At 38.8% G+C, this 16,249-nt stretch overlaps 1 protein-coding gene across 4 annotated transcripts in view; it reads right to left on the reverse strand.

Moving 5' to 3' along the window:
* Positions 1-16,249, reverse strand: part of hdac7a (histone deacetylase 7a) — an 89,027-nt gene that overhangs the window by 7,043 nt on the left and 65,735 nt on the right. For all 4 annotated transcript variants that reach the window (XM_084427480.1, XM_084427478.1, XM_084427479.1 and 1 more), the window contains 10 exons: positions 15,890-16,072; positions 14,621-14,837; positions 14,395-14,528; positions 12,981-13,101; positions 12,699-12,748; positions 7,824-7,931; positions 5,306-5,361; positions 3,835-3,922; positions 2,837-2,956; positions 2,476-2,573 (listed from right to left, as the gene is read on the reverse strand). In XM_084427480.1, coding sequence (XP_084283606.1) covers positions 2,476-2,573; positions 2,837-2,956; positions 3,835-3,922; positions 5,306-5,361; positions 7,824-7,931; positions 12,699-12,748; positions 12,981-13,101; positions 14,395-14,528; positions 14,621-14,837; positions 15,890-16,072 — 1,175 coding nt within the window. The remainder of the gene's footprint in view (positions 1-2,475; positions 2,574-2,836; positions 2,957-3,834; positions 3,923-5,305; positions 5,362-7,823; positions 7,932-12,698; positions 12,749-12,980; positions 13,102-14,394; positions 14,529-14,620; positions 14,838-15,889; positions 16,073-16,249) is intronic.

The following is a 16,249-nucleotide window of genomic DNA, read 5'->3' on the forward strand; positions in this document are numbered from 1 at the left end:
ATGAATATTACAAAAGACACGAACGCTCAATAAATAGTTACATTTATTATTAATAATGAGCAGAATTGTTCCAGATTACTTTTATTCGTATTTATTTATTCTTTTGGGTGTATTTTGATCAAAGCCTTCACGGAAATATGTTTCACATGAGAAACTATTTGCCCAAAAGACTGAAAAGAAGAAAAAAAGGTCCAGTGGCGTTCCTGTTATAGTTGACAAATTCTACAAAAGAATTAAGCTGGCCGAAGCACAGCGTGACAATCCCAATGACTAAAGTGTTTGAATTAGGTTTTGTTAATAACCGCCTCGCTTCTCTCTTCCTTCCTCGTTTTCCTCGTCTCCCTCTTTCTTGCGCTCGGAGGACGCCAGCCCTGCCAGCGATTTCGCCTCTTGAGCGCATCACCGGCGAGTTCAAAGCGACCGCCGCTGCATCTGGTTCCCATTTGAAGCTTGTCGTTCTCCTCACGTCACTGACAGCCCGGCATCTGGGAGCCATTTGCCTTAATTACCCAGGATCCTCCACTACTCCCCCCCCCTCTCCGCCTACCCTCACCGTTGTTACCAACTCCGCCTCCCCTCTAGACCAATAAAACTACCCACGCTCCCCTGTGTGGAGAGGAACAATTTTAGTTTGGGTGGAGGGAAAGAGAGAGAGAGAGAGAGAGAAGAGAGAGAGAGAGAGAGAGAGAGAGAGAGAGAGAGCACAGCATTCATTAAAGACCAATAAAAGGACGAGAAAGAGTGTACAAGACACAGGAAGTCAAGGAGAGACGGGCTGGTTAGAGGCACAGCATTCAGTCCTGAAGATCTTAAAGGTCTTTTTAGACGCCCACCCACTTTCACGCAGGGATCCTGGTTAGCGTGTGGTTAGCAATGCCTCCCTGGACCAAAACCAAAAACCTGAAGCAGGCTTCCTTCAAAAATGCTAAAAACTTTTAATAAAACCACCCACCGGCGGCAATTAAGTTGCATGTGGAAGTGGCCAAGCTTGAGTTTGATCCCAACGCAATGAAAAAGCTGGGAATCATTTGAAGGCCTGCAAGTGTTTCAGACTACAATAAACACCTTGACTGATACAGGTTGGCAGTTGCAAAGAAGGGGGACAAGTCCTGTTTAAAGTGTCCACAACTTGATCCTTCTTTAAATTCTGGATAAAATCGAAAAGATCTCAAAAACAAAGTAGAGAAACCGATGTGATATGAAGGACGCCCATAGGAAGAGCACCTGGTTCTTGGCAAAACCGATGATGGAAGGTCAAACGCTTCTTCCTGAACTCTGACCTGATAATGAACGGACCATGTAAAAGCTTAACAAGACATATAAGTGGATGGTGGAGTGGTTGTGGTTAAACTTCTGGACCACGGATGATCCAAGAATAGAAAAGTTGCCGGGTTCCCCAGCACCACTGCACCCTTCACACAACACTAAACACCCGCTTACACCAAAGACAGTTGGCAAATCACATACAGAGTAGGAACTACATTTGAATATGAACTTACTTTGTGATCATTAAAAAAGTATGTTCTATATTGTATGAATGTGTGCAGTATGAATGTAATCCAGACGTACTACATTCTCCATGTTGTCATTGTCATGTGACTTAGAGTATCAGTATGTCGCTTCACTTTCATTCACAAATCCTCTCCCGTGGCCTCATGGGACAGTAAAGTGTCACACTTCAGAATCTCACAGGAAGTAAGAGGTGATACGGGTAATTTTCGCATACTGTGTACAAGGGAAGAATTCGACGTGCGTTCACACTGCTGACATGTTTACCTGTTGTACCGTATCCGCATTGTGTGCACGAAATAGATGCTGACATGGTCAAAATATGCTAATTAAACAATTTGGCCAAACACATTTTTTCATTTTTTGCCATTTAATCAAATATTTGTCACTAAATTTATTTGTTGCTACAGCTCCGTCCCCTAACCTAATTAACTTAATATATAAACCCTAATATGGCATGGTTTAAAGTCCCCCTGTAGTAAATAATTTCATCCCTTAAAACTCATCTTTGATCATCAAAATGACATATTTAAGTTTTTTTTCCTTTGAAAAAAAATTCTTCATGCCTTAAAATAGCTTGAATGTATCTCTACACCCTTGCCTCATTTAGTATACGTGGATTCATGAATATGCAAATGAGCCCCGCCTCCACTCACTCACACCAGCTCATTGACGATCACACGTTGATTTGATTGGTAGTTTGTGACGTCAGAAACACCAGCGATTTCAAACCGTGTTTTTGAGACTGTCTTTGGTTCAGTTTTAAGGAGAAAGTACTCTTGAGCATATGCACATGGTTTGTCTTAAATCATATTAAAAACACCACATAGACATATAAACAACATTATAAGCTTGATTTTCACCACAGGGGGACTTTAAATGAACATATCTCCAGGGAATGCTGTCCTTGTTGAAGTATTCCCCTGAGTCAGTTGAGAATATCAAATAATGAAGTGAAAGTATCACCTGAAGGCAGCCAGGTACTCTGTGTCGCCCATGGGAGGATCCAGTCCACCGGTCCACGCCACATTAACGTTGAAACCCTCACCGGCACCAGAACCCACCTGGGACCAATCAAACACAGACAGCACTGCTGTTAAACACTGAAAATGCTCCATTCACTGTGATCCTTTAGTGCTAAAGGCCATGATGCAACTATTTCTGGTTTGGGACACAATTGTGATGCATTGAAATCCTTCAATGAGTCAATGAAGGTTCTGTGAGCCTATATTACAGCAATAAATAAGAATATCGACCAGGGAGTATTTGCTGTTGTATTTGCTGTTGTATTTGCTGTAATGGTAATCAATGATCTTTGGGTACCGACCTCTGCCGGCCCACCACTTCCGGGGAAGAAGTTTCCATTGTCGTAGCGATGGAGGGAGATGTAGAGGACGCTGGGGTCATTGTAGAAGATTTCCTGGGTGCCGTTGCCATGGTGAACGTCCTGAATGATTGATGACGAAAAATAATCAGGATAACAATCGTTTAAATTCAGGAAAGGAACACTACAGCGAGTAAATAAACATTGACATTTTATATTATTTGTTAGCAATTTCTTTTCTTTCATTTGTATTTTGGTTGCTGTTCAGTTAACATTAGCAGTACCTTTGCTTTGGCCCAAAAAAGGCCAAAATCTAGAAGTGATTTCATCAAAAGATTGATAAACTCAACTCATTCTATCTGTTAACCGATACAGTTCAACTACACTGCGTAAAAGTTTGAATCAGGTGCAAATCAGTTCATATGACCCATTCGAAAACAATATTTTCAATTATGTTTCATTAAAATATCCCAGAACAATTGTAGAATTTTTGCAGTAATGAACTAACGCCACACTGTAAAAAAAAGTTGCTACCCTAATTTTTTTAAGTACAATCAACTTGGATGTTTAAGTCATTTCAACTGAAATTACATTAAACTGACTTAAAAACTAGTTGAATCTTGTATAACTTATAAAAATTGCTTAACTTATTTTGATGAGTTAAAGCAATGTAAAACATATGTTGTCATAACTTATTAATCATGTCATTTTTTTACAGTATATTGGCGATGTATCAGTAATAAGACTATTTTTTGTTTATCAGATGTTGTGTACTGTATTTAATGTGGATATTTCATTGAAATAAAAAATTGTTCTTTATTTTTCATCCTGTACATTACACTGTTGTGATGCCTGAACTTACTAACAAACTCTTATTGCTTTAATTGTGTATAATAGGGATAGTATAGATATATTAGTATAGATTTCCAATATCAGCCATCATATCAGTTATTTAACACAACATGAATATGATGATTAGCATTCGCAGAATGAGCTCTCACCCAGTCAACGATGAGGATTTTACTGGCACTGAGTTTCTGCTGGAGCTGCTTGGCAGCGATCGCCACAGAGTTGAAGAAACAAAAACCCCTGAGAGAGAGAGAGATAAAGTGAGGTCTCCCACATTAAATGCCAACAATTATTGGAAACGCAACAACAAAACCGTAGTAATACGCAAACAAATTTCCTCACGCAACTGAACTCAGTTTTATCATGACAGAAAAACCATTGAAAGATAATAGGTAATCTAAAAGCATTTAAATATGTACGTATACACAAATAATAAACGTGGAAAGTTCAAGCAGATGATTAGATCTGCACTGGGAAGTAAGGGAGCGAGGTGAAACGCTGAGAAATGTGTGAAAGAGCGAACTCAGCAGGCCAATAACTGCTGAAATAAATCAGCGTCTTTCCTCCCGCTCCCTCCAAAGCTTCATTATCAAGCCGTAAATATCCACACACACAGACAGGCGTGCTGACGCTGCAACACACACGCCGAACGCGAGGTGACAGAGTGCACATGTGCGAACGCAACGCCCACGACAGACAAACACAACACTCCAAACATGCCATCAACACACATGTACAGGAAGAAGCATTTCACTCATGACCACAGTAAATAAACACAAACTCACGTGCACGACACACTGCACAAGCACCCACATTTTAATTATTATTATTATTTTAGGCATGTGAAGAACTTCATACAGTAAGACAGTGGAAAGCAGACGAGGAAAAAACGACACAGGCCAGATTTAAATCACCATTAAATCAAAACCGACCATTCTTATATATTTGTTTAATGGCAGTATTTGTGCTGGGCAACGATTAATCGCATCCAAAATAAAAGTTTGTGCTTACATAATATATGTGTGTGTGTGCACTGTGTATAATTATTTTGTATGTATAAATACACACATATGCATGTATATATTTAAGAAATATTTGCCTGTATATATTTATTTATACATAATTTATACTATATATAAATATTTTATATATAAATAAATAACACATTTTTCTTAAATATATACATGCATGTGTGTGTTTTTATAAATACAAAATACACAGTACACACACACATATATTATGTACACACAAACTTTTATTTTGGATGCGATTAATCGCGATTAATCGTTGCCCAGCACTATTCTAGACGATTAATTTGTGCAAATTATTTTTTAATATTAATAGTAATCTTTAATCAGAATAACTTCCCCTCCCTCTTGCAGCGACATCTCTTCTCTGATGATGAGGGCGGGGCAATGACCTGTCACTCACATGAGATCCACCAATAGCAAACCACAACCATCCAATCAATTCCCCACGGACAAAATCAAGCCCCGCCCTACATTTGTTCTTATTGGAGAATCCTTTTTACTTGCATATGTCACAATAGGGAAGAAAATATGCCATTAAACAAACTCGAGCAATGCACACAGAGAAGTTTCTGTCTGAAACCGCCAGACTTACATGGGGTTTGACGGGTCTGCGTGATGTCCTGGTGGCCTAACCACAGCAAAGCCGTTCTGAAACATTGAAACCAACATGTCATTAACTGTGCATTTACCAAACGATGCTTTCACAAACGGGCCACCACTTTCAGTTAAAGCAATAAAGCCATTTCCCTGAAACATCCCCTATAACCTTCATTATGTTTAATTACCAGCCGGGGACTCGAGTGATTGAACCGTTCCCTCATGTTGGTTACAGTTTTCCACGTCTTAATCAGTTCGGTTTGCTACTTGGTTCATTTTTATTTGAAGCAACGGTAATTGCAAAGTTTATCTGAAAGGAAACGAGGACTTGATTCTGATTGGTTGACGCATGATCCAAGAGTGTTGACTGAAGATGCATTCGCGTCATGTCGGAAATGAACACGAGGTTAATTTCATGTAATCTTTTACAAAAATGCCAGTAGCAAAGTTAAAGTTTTTACACTTGACACATATTTCTGTTTATTATAGCCAGTGATTTCTTTGTTCTTCAATGCTTTGTGAGAGTATTTCACTGTGGAGCTGAGTGTCTCAGAGCATAATCTCAGAAGTACCTTAATTACAAGATGAAATTTTTATAAGCAGACAGTGAGTTAAAGATGCTAATAACTACATTTTATAATTAGCATGACAGTAGATCCGTTTTATTCAAAGTAGTGAATCAAAATATTAACAAGCTACTTTTCCTAGCATGTTGCAGTGTAGCGTGAAAATCATTGTATTTATCACACTGGATTTCTCATTCAGCTTTACAGCAGAGCAAGCTGGGGCAATAATCAAACACTCACTCTCCTGTCTCGTACAGTACGCCTGAATCATTTTACTGAATCGGTTTGTTTGCATGGATGCACCGGTCATGATTCAGCGATTCACTTTTGACCCTTACATCAAAATATATCCTGCTGAGGTTTGTCACACCATTGAAACCTCATTCTTGTTTTATTACTTGTAAAATGTAATGCTTTCATTCTCATTTAGACGTTTCCTGCCAGATGATGTCTTTACTTTGTATAATCTGATAATTACACATCAGTGCAATTCAACGTAGTTAGTTACTAATGTTCAAAAGGTTTGGCTCAGTAAGATTTTTTTTTAAATAAATAATACTTTTATTCATCAAGGATGCATTAAATTGATCGAAAGAGACAATAAAGACATTTATAATGATTCAAAAGGTTTCTATTTCAAATAAATGCTTTCTATTCATCAAAGAATCCTGAAAAAAACATGGTTTAACACATTTAGCAGCACAAATGTTTTCAACATTGATAATAATCAGATGTTTCCTGAGCATCAAATCATCATATTATGATTATTTCTGAAGGATCATGTGACACTGAAGACTGGAGTAATGATGCTGGAAATGTAGCTTTGATCACAGGAATAAATTACTTTTTACAATACATAAACAGTTATTAACTTGGTGATTTTGTTAAATAAGGGTCTAGTTAAAGTTCTCTAAATCATTTGTAGCTTCTTTAACATATTTTCATAGTAGTTCCAGGTTTGTTTCAGTTCCAGGTGCAACAGGACCTGACTGTGTTTGCTCATCAGCCACTGTGGCTTTCCAAAGTTACTCGTCACTCAGCATTTCCACTGGCCACAATTCTGACATCGATACCATGAGGGAAAAACTGCCATATAGATATTTTTAATATCATCTCATAATTTGTCAGCAGGTTTATTAGGCCGCTGTCACTTTAAGACCTGAAGCACGGATCCATTACACTGTGACACATGCGTTTCTTTCTCAACTGTTTACATTTACTTAAAATATAACTCACTGTGTTTACGCGAATATTGGCCAAGACCATTTTGACATTATTTTGTGTATTTGACTGTTTAAGCGAAATAAGCAGCAAAAAATAACTAAATTTAGGACTGAGAGGCGGCTTTATGTGCCACACTTTGAGTGTGAGTGCAAAATCTGCAGGAATTATTAAAATATGTGCAATATGTGGAATCCCACACTGTAACATCAATGCAGCAAATGAAACGAGTGAGTGAGGAGAGGCGGGTTTGTGTGTCTCTCGCTGTCGGAGAGAGATGAGAGAGAGAGAGAAAATGCAGCTGGGATCGTGTGTCTATTCTGTGGAAAATTAGTATTGGACGTGTTTCAGATATTTCAGTATCGATTTTGAAAAATCTATATTTTTCACAACACTACATTTCACCAAGTTTATCATTTCAGATGCCTTTTTAAAAGACTACAATTGAAAAATGTATATATTATATATAAAATTCAAGCTGCCAGCGTGGCAAGTAGGAGTGACTGCGTTACACGCCACTGCTGAAATACACACGCTTTTGGGCGGGTGTTAATGTCGTCAAACTAGCACCATCAGAACTGGCTGTTTCTAAGCCGGACATCTAACCAGTGGTGTAAAGATGTTGGAACACACCTTAAAAAAAAAGACTAGACACATATACATGTGGCTGACCTACACACTAAACAGACGAACAGTGTGAATTTTAGTATGTTGTTCTGAACAGACCTTGAGCTCTCCTTTAGCCACTCTGAAGGCCAGCTCGGTCACGCTCCCGGCCGCCATGCGGGACGCTGTGGACGTGTGCATCTCGTTCCAGATGGTGTCGTTGTCCACCTGTCCAAATACAAGCAAAGAGCTCTGGTGAGGGCTAAAAACCTGTTGATTTACTTATTTACTCCACTTAGGAGTACCCAATCCGTTCATAAACAAAACTGCTTGGCTCAGTGATTTATGTGCATGTAATCCCGAAGTTAACACTTGATTTTGAGACAGTTTCACAGTTCCACCCAAGCCCTGGCTCTCGTAATCCCTCAGCGCCGCGTACATGACACATAATCTATGTCAGTCACCCATTCTGCCAGAATAAAATGATGTAGCTGAATTGTCTTGGCGTACACTATTGCACATTTATCATTATGACAGCCGTGATCAACGTTCATAAATCTGCACAGCCGCAAACAGCGGTTCAAGCGAAGGGCACGTATGCACGATGCCAGCGTCACACGCTGTTACGGCAAACGTCCCATCGTAAACTGACGAAACAGAGATGTGTTCGTCAACAACAACCGCAGACAACAAGACGAGGTGGAATCTGAAGTCATATTTCAGCGATCTCATCTTTAATTCTCCTTAACTCACAATTTAAACCTATCAATAAACTGAGCGTAATCCTATTCAAATAACAGATGAACGAATAACCAGCTGTACGCTTTCACACAGATGTTAACGCTGGAGATTTATGATGAAATCTGTATACCCAACCATATTTGTATAAAGATCACTCATGCTCGCAAAAGTATTTAGATGCTTATTTTTGTTGTAAGCATCCACAAGGCGTAGTGTGTGTTACAAATTACAGAACGTAAACTACATTTCAAGAATACACTAAAAGAAAGCGGCTAGAATGACCGACGCTATAAATAGATTTCCTGTTATGTGTCATACTAATGGTATGTTTAAATATTCTTTGTGTGGTCTCCATATTGCCATAAACACGGTCTCTCATCACTGCACCGGCTTGCAGATTACACGTATTATCATATTGGAGGATGAAAAATGCCTAAAATGTGATATTTTGAGCCAGATCAACCATAGTCGGTCAACTAGTTCTTGTCTGTGCAAAACGTCCAGACACACGTTTTATTTTACATAATATTTACTGAAATAATTAGAAATAAATTTGATAAATGAATCAACTGACAACTATGGAAGCTTGTTTCTGCCACGGAATAAAACAATTTATAAGATAATTTTGACTTTTTATCTCACAATTTCACGATCTCACGATTTTTGTCTCGCAATTGTGAGTTTATATCTCACAATTCTGACTCAGAATTTAGAATTGTGAGATATAAACTCGCAATTACGAGTAATAAAGTCCAATTCTGAAGGAAAAAGACTAAAATAAAAAATAAAAAAGGTGATTGCGACTTTTTCTCTCTCAATTCTGACCTTTTTTCACAATAATTATTGCAAGTTTATATCTCACAATTCTGACTTTATAACTCGCAATTATGAAAAAAGGTCAGAATTGAGAGATAAAAAGTCGCAATCACATTTTTTTTTTTTTATTCTGTGGCGGAAAGAAGCTTCCATAGACAATCAATTGACTTCATAAAAAATAAATCTGTATTATAAACACATTTATACTTCTGTAACCATATAGTTTGTTTCACAAATAAATAAGTTGCTGACGAACACAAATCAACAGAAGCAACAGTAATCTGCGTCCACTGGGGATCATATTTTCTTAGATAAAGACCAGGTAGCACTAACTTCACATACAGTACACAGTGAATAAGAAATGAACATGACAAAGCGACCAACAGGATAGAGTGCAGCATAGTTCGAAATCAAGGGTTTAAAGCCGCTCGCTCGTGTCCCGACTGACAGCCAAAAGTCCCGCTTACAAAATGTATCGACAATAAAAATATTGAAATATCAGCTGATGATTATCGGTCGACCACTAATCATAACCCTTCCTCGTAGTCATACAGCCCGTTTATAATCTAAATGGGAAACCACATGCTCCACAGGTTTTCACACACCGATATCCGCACAAACCAATGAGACGGCGCCATTTAAACTGTTAACTTGAAGCCATTTGTGCAATTAATATAAAGGAAATCAGTCGTCGGATCTGTGCATTAGGCCTTGTAGTAAATGCAGCATGTGACATTTTGCATCAGGTCCCTCCTTCCATGTAAGTCTATAGGATTTTATTGTAAAAATGAAAATCTTAAATCTGATCAATTCAAGGTATAGTCCGTAGCATAAACGTTGCTTTGAACAAACCCCTCACTCTAAGTATGAGTGGTAGTAATAGTGATGTTTGCTTCAGTAAACGGCCCTAGTAAGAGAAAGGAGACCATCATTAAATTAATCTATAAAACCACATTCATAAGGGGCATGAGAGTACAGGGTGGCCATGAGTAGAAAGAATGAGGTTATACATTCCCCTCTCTCCCTTTTGTTTGTTGCCCTGCTCCCCACATCTTCCTTCTCTCTTTTCTCTTTCATTTTCCCTCATCCTCTTTTTTTTTTTTTTTTTTTTTTTTTGCAGAACTTGCATTGCTTGTGGTTTGGCACTGTGAACAATGAGAGGGCTGGAATTTCTTTTATCCTTCATGGCACATATTGTTCCAATCAATCCACATGGACCTGCTCTGGGCTTGATCGGCGGAGTGAAGTTTTCAACATTTTCTCCAAATTTTCAGCAGGGGTGCTGCCCGTGTCGACAGTGCTGGGATCAGTGCTCTATGACTTGCAGTTAAATGGACTGGCAGGACCTCGTATGCAAAGTCCACACATGCTGTACAGTCTGTCAGCCAGTGGTTTCTGTGGAGCGGGCGTCACTGGGGGCTCGGCAAAAGTCTGCATCGAGGGACCGTAGTGGCACTCGTCATAAGCACTGCATTTATACCTAATATCTCAAATATCTCTATGGCAGGGGTGTCCAATCCTGCTCCTGGAGGGCCACAGTCCTCCAACCCCAATTAAACACACCTGAACCAGATAATCAAGGTCTAATTGAGCATACTGGAAACTTCCAGGTTGGTGTGTTGAGGCAAGTGGCAGCTAAACTCTGCAGGACAGTGGCCTGACCCTAACCAGGACCGAGTTTGGACGCCCCTGACTTAACTTCACCAAAAAATGAAAATTCTGGCATCATTTACTCGCCCTCATGTCACCCTCAAACCCATAAGACTTGTTCATCTTCCGAACACAAACGAAGATATTTTTTATGAAAGCTACATTTACAAAATCCATTCCACCAAAACTGATGCTTCAAAAAGCCCATAAAGAGATCGTAGAAGTAATCCATATGATTCGAGTGGTTTAATACAAGCCTTCTGAAGAGACACGATCCATTTATATGATGGACAGATTGAATTTAGGCTTTTATTCACATTTAAAAAATTGACCAACATGACAACGGCAGCTAAAACGTGCTTGCTTGACATGCAAAAACCAATGAGTTTTGTACCCACGCATTGGGCAAGTTCTGCTGAGGATTACGTTTGCAATGCCTTTTGGTATTTTGGTTGTGTGGACTTTCAAAAGATGGACAAAAATAATAAGACGATATTAAAAATATCTGGTAGTCTAGTCTCTTATTAGCATGTATATTACTAGGATATTGGCTGTTTATTAGTACTTATAAAACACATATTAATGCCTTATTCTGCATGATCATATTGTACATCCCTTAATCCACCCAATACCTAAATTTAACAACTATCTTACTAACTATTAATAAACAGGAATTAGGAGTTTATTGAGGCAAAAGTCGTAGTTAATAGTGAGAATTGGACCCTAAACTAAAGTGTGACCAAATATCTTAATTTGTGTTTCAAAAAAGAACAAAGTATTATTGGTTTAAACTGACATGAGGGTGAGTAAACGATGGCAAAATATTTATTTTTGGGTGAACTAACACCTTAATTTTAGGGAAATAGAGTGGTAACACTTTATTTAAGGGATCACTTCTCACTTTTAACTATTTGCCTATTAGCAAGCATATTACTGGGATATTGGCTGTTTATTAGTACTTATAAAGCACATATTAATGCCTTATTCTGCAGGACCATATTCAGCATCCCTTAATCCACCCAATACCTAAACTTAAACGCTACAAACATACCTTACTAACTATTAATCAGGAGTTTAAAGAGGCAAAAGTCGTAGTTAATAGTTAATAGTGAATATGTGTTCCCCATACTAGAAATAGAATTTCTGGGCAGATAACGATATCCGCTAACAAACAATGTTTTTGCATTATAAGGTTGATAATAAGGTTGATAATGATGTAATAAAAACTAGTAAAACATAATTTAGGATAAGGGTTAGTAGAATAAGTTGACGTAGTTGCAAAGTTACTTATAGTCAGTATATTGTCTGTTGGAGGACCATCACAATAAAGTGTATATCAAGCAGACAGCCTACTAATACTCTAATGACTGTTAGTTGACATGCAGTTGCAAAGTTACTTGTAGTTAGTAGAATGTCTAAAGTGGACCATCGAAATAAAGTGTTACTGTCTATGTTCACTTACAGCAGATGATTCCGATTAAAACGAGCCCAAACACAGCGTAACATGACACGTGGATCTTTAAATAACCCTCAAAGAGCAACATGACATGCTAACTTGGAGTCATGCTTTTATGTACACAAATACTGTCTTACTGTATGCGCCAAAAAATATATATACTGTAATATCCTCTGCTAAAATTGCCATTTCAATAATAATAATTGAATTATTACCAGCAAATAATATAATGGCCAGCAACATATCACGCATCTCTACTTAATTTACGATCGAACAAGTTTCTTGAAGGTTTATGACCAAGTTGAAGTGTGTGTGTGTGTGTTTTCACTTACCCCGACTCCCCCACAGGGCAGCATGACGAACATCCGCTGTGACAGTATGCCTGTTGGACACAGTGACGTCAAGCAGATTAACTGTCATTCTCGCAATCGACGTTTGACATTTCCAACCCTTTAGTCATTTTGAAAGTCGCTCATATTCGTGTGTTGGCGTGCCTGTGTGTCTTTGCTGTGAAGAATGGGGTGTTGCGCTGGCCAAACTGTAGCTGACTCATGTCTATCAGATCTGAATCGTGTGTGTGTGTGTGTGTGATGATGATGATGATGATGTGTTACCGGCCAGTTTGCGATTGTCCAGTTTGAGGCGGTTGAGTGGATTGGTGCCGTACAGCAGGACGTGTCGCTCCGTGTGGACAGACTGTAACTCTTCTAGGGTGGCCTTTCTTCCTCGAATACTCTGAGGAGGAAGCAAACACATCAAAGATGGTGAGAGACTTTTCATGCTGCAAACATGGGGTCAGCAGTGGTGACACTGGAGTTATTAAAATCAGGGCGGGTTCTGGATGTTTTGGCGACTTTTTTTTCAATTCTTTCAAACTCTTATCAGTATAATGAATATGAATGAGGACTGACGCTTTGAAAAGGACAAAAAAAGTGTGGTCAAAAGTCATTCAAGCCATTATTTAGTGAAAAGTTTGAGCTGTTGTGACCAGAGGTCGGACTCACGAAAAAATGTCTTGAGAATGCCTGAAGATAAATTCTAAGAAGTTTGTAAGAATGCGATTCGAGTTCTCAAATATTTTCTGAAGATCATCTTATTATTTTCTTAAGAAGTAAATGACTTTGGTTTTGGTTTTATCTGATTGTATGGAGGTTCTCGGTGAGGTGTATGAAAGACTCGCTGATCAAATCACTAAAAAACACTACAGTTTACCATGTTAAATATTAAAGTATTTTAAATGAGTTCGGTTATAATGCTTAATATTTGAAACAGCCCAACAAACTATTGAAACGACTTTGCTTTGGGGATTTAAGACAAGTTGGAGGGGGTCGTAACTTTCGGAGAATGATTTCTAAGAATATTCTGTTCACGAATTCAAATTCTTCCCCCGGTTTCACAGATGAGACTTAAGTCGAGTCCCAGAAATTAAAAATGCATGTTTGAGCTGTTTTAACTGAAAGTGCCATATGTCAGTGCCATTGTTTTGTCTCAAGATGCACACAGGTAATGTTTTTGTCTAAGGCATGTTAATAAAAGCCACTTAAATGTCCTACTTTAACTAAGGACTAATCCTGGCTTAATCCTAACCCTGTCTGTGAAACCAGTTCCCTGAGCCAATCGGATCGCTAGGCTTGGGGAGCTGATTTTGAAGGAGGACTAGATTTCTCATGACACTCGATCCATCCAATTTGTGAACGAATCATTCAGAATCATTTCCGAATAGCAGCTTAAACTTCAGTCTGGTCCTCACATGAACCAATCATGTAGCTCCAGAAGGCTAGGATGCGTCACAAACGCTGCTTTTATGGTGCTTCTTGGAGCTTTACAGAATATTGAAGAGGTCTATAAATGTGTCTCTAGTGTCCTCCAGAAGAAAAGAACCACACGAGGGTAAAGGAATGATGAGAGACTGTCCATTTTGGGTTGAACCGTCACATTAATGTGGATGAGTTGAAGCAAATATCATGCTAGAATGATAGGACAGATTAGTCAGCGCCCCCTTTAGGAAAGGAGAGGAACTGTGAATACCTCGCACTGGCCCCTGAGGCCCCTCTCCTGCAGGCGGGACCAGATGCTCTGGATCCTCCCAGCATGCTCCGGGTGGCTGCTGTTGTCTCCGCACGTGCACTGGTGCTTCAGCATCTGGGAGTCGTACACCAGACCTACACACACACACACACACAAAGGCATTGAGGTTTGAGTCAGCGAGGACTGAAGAGTGAGGAGTGAGGGGTGAGGGGCGCAGACGCTGTACCCGTGGTGAAGCGCGGTTGGCTCTGGGACGGCTCTGTGGTCGAGGTCAGAGGCAAGGTTTTGTCCGGCATCGTCAGCGAGGTGGAGGCGGGAGAAGACTGCGTGCGGGACAGCGGCCGGTGCATGCCGCCGAGCATCATGGGTACCGTCAGCGTCTCCATGTGGGCCGTCTGTCTGCGCAGTTGCTGGAGTTGTTTTTGCGTCTCCCACAGACGTGACTGCAAAAGAAAGCGCTTTAATCAAAACATGTTTGCATGCGCTACTGGGAAGTGCTTCTCTGAATGCATCTGAGATAAATGTCTGTAATAAAATATAATCTGTTGGGGAAGTATGAAAAAATTATGATATATGACATTAATGGTATTTGTACCTCATGGTGTAAATTTAAATTTAAATTTAAAAATATAAAAAGTAGCAGCAATAACTTAAAATAAATGTACCTCATGGTAAATTGTTGTACTGCTTTTTTATTGCATCACAGTAATGATGATATTATGGATAATAATGAGAATGTCATACAAACTCAAAAATAAAACATTGAAACACTACAGTGATTGAGAGATGGGAAGGAAAATTTGCTTAAATGACAAAAAAAATAATGTCAGTGTTAAAACAATCTTTTTTTTTAGGTTTTGAAGATATATTAAAAAACACAAAAGCATAAAACAGTCAGGACAACAAAAGACATTAACATTCAACAGTCAAGATTTTCTTTTTTTAAGAAATGAATACTGTTATTGAGCAAGGATGCAGTAAATGCAAAGTGAAGACATAACATTACAAAATATTTAAATTTTTTCAGAGAATCCTGATTTTTTTTTTATCATGGTTTCCACAAAAATATGAAGTAGCACAACTTTTTTTAACATTAATAATAATAAAAATGTTTCTTGAGCATCAAATCATCATATCAGAATGATTTCTGAAGGATCATGTGACACTGAAGAGTAATGATGCTGAAAATTCAGCTTTGATCACAGGAATAAATCACATTTTATGATACATTCACATAGAAAACAGTATTTTAAAATGTTAAATTGTAATAATATTTCATAATATTGATAAAATAAGTCTTGGTGAGCATTGGCCTATTTAAAAAACAAAGACTTTTTTTACTCAGATGTGTTTTTGTGAAATTCACCCATAAACAATCATTGGAATATTTCTTCAATTTTCTTCATTTTTAATTTTTGGCTTCCGCCTCATCTGTAACACAAATGATTTTGCAATAACATTTTGCCAGACTTGTGTGGCGTACTCTGGTTCTGACCTGGTTGAGAATGAGTGTGTGCTGCAGGTTGATGTGCTCCTCCTGGTTCTCCATCTCTCGCTGTGACTCGGCCCTGATCCGGCCCTGATGGGCGTCCCCCGCTGACGGACCCCCCTCCTCCGAGTCCATGTCCTCCGACGGGATCTGCCGCAGACGAGGCTTCTCGCTGGACTTCGACATGAGCTGGAGGACACACACATCCTTTTGATGTCATTTACTATAGTATGATGTAGTATACTGTACTAAAATGCTGTATACTTCTTTTGGTAACACTTTACAATAAAGTTGAGGGGCCCTATTTTAACGATCTAAGCGCATGATCTAAAGCGCACGGCGCAAGTGCAGTTAGTGCGTGTCCGA

The sequence above is a fragment of the Rutilus rutilus genome (genome assembly GCF_951802725.1).
Source record: "Rutilus rutilus genome assembly, chromosome: 13".
Taxonomy (NCBI): domain Eukaryota; kingdom Metazoa; phylum Chordata; class Actinopteri; order Cypriniformes; family Leuciscidae; genus Rutilus; species Rutilus rutilus.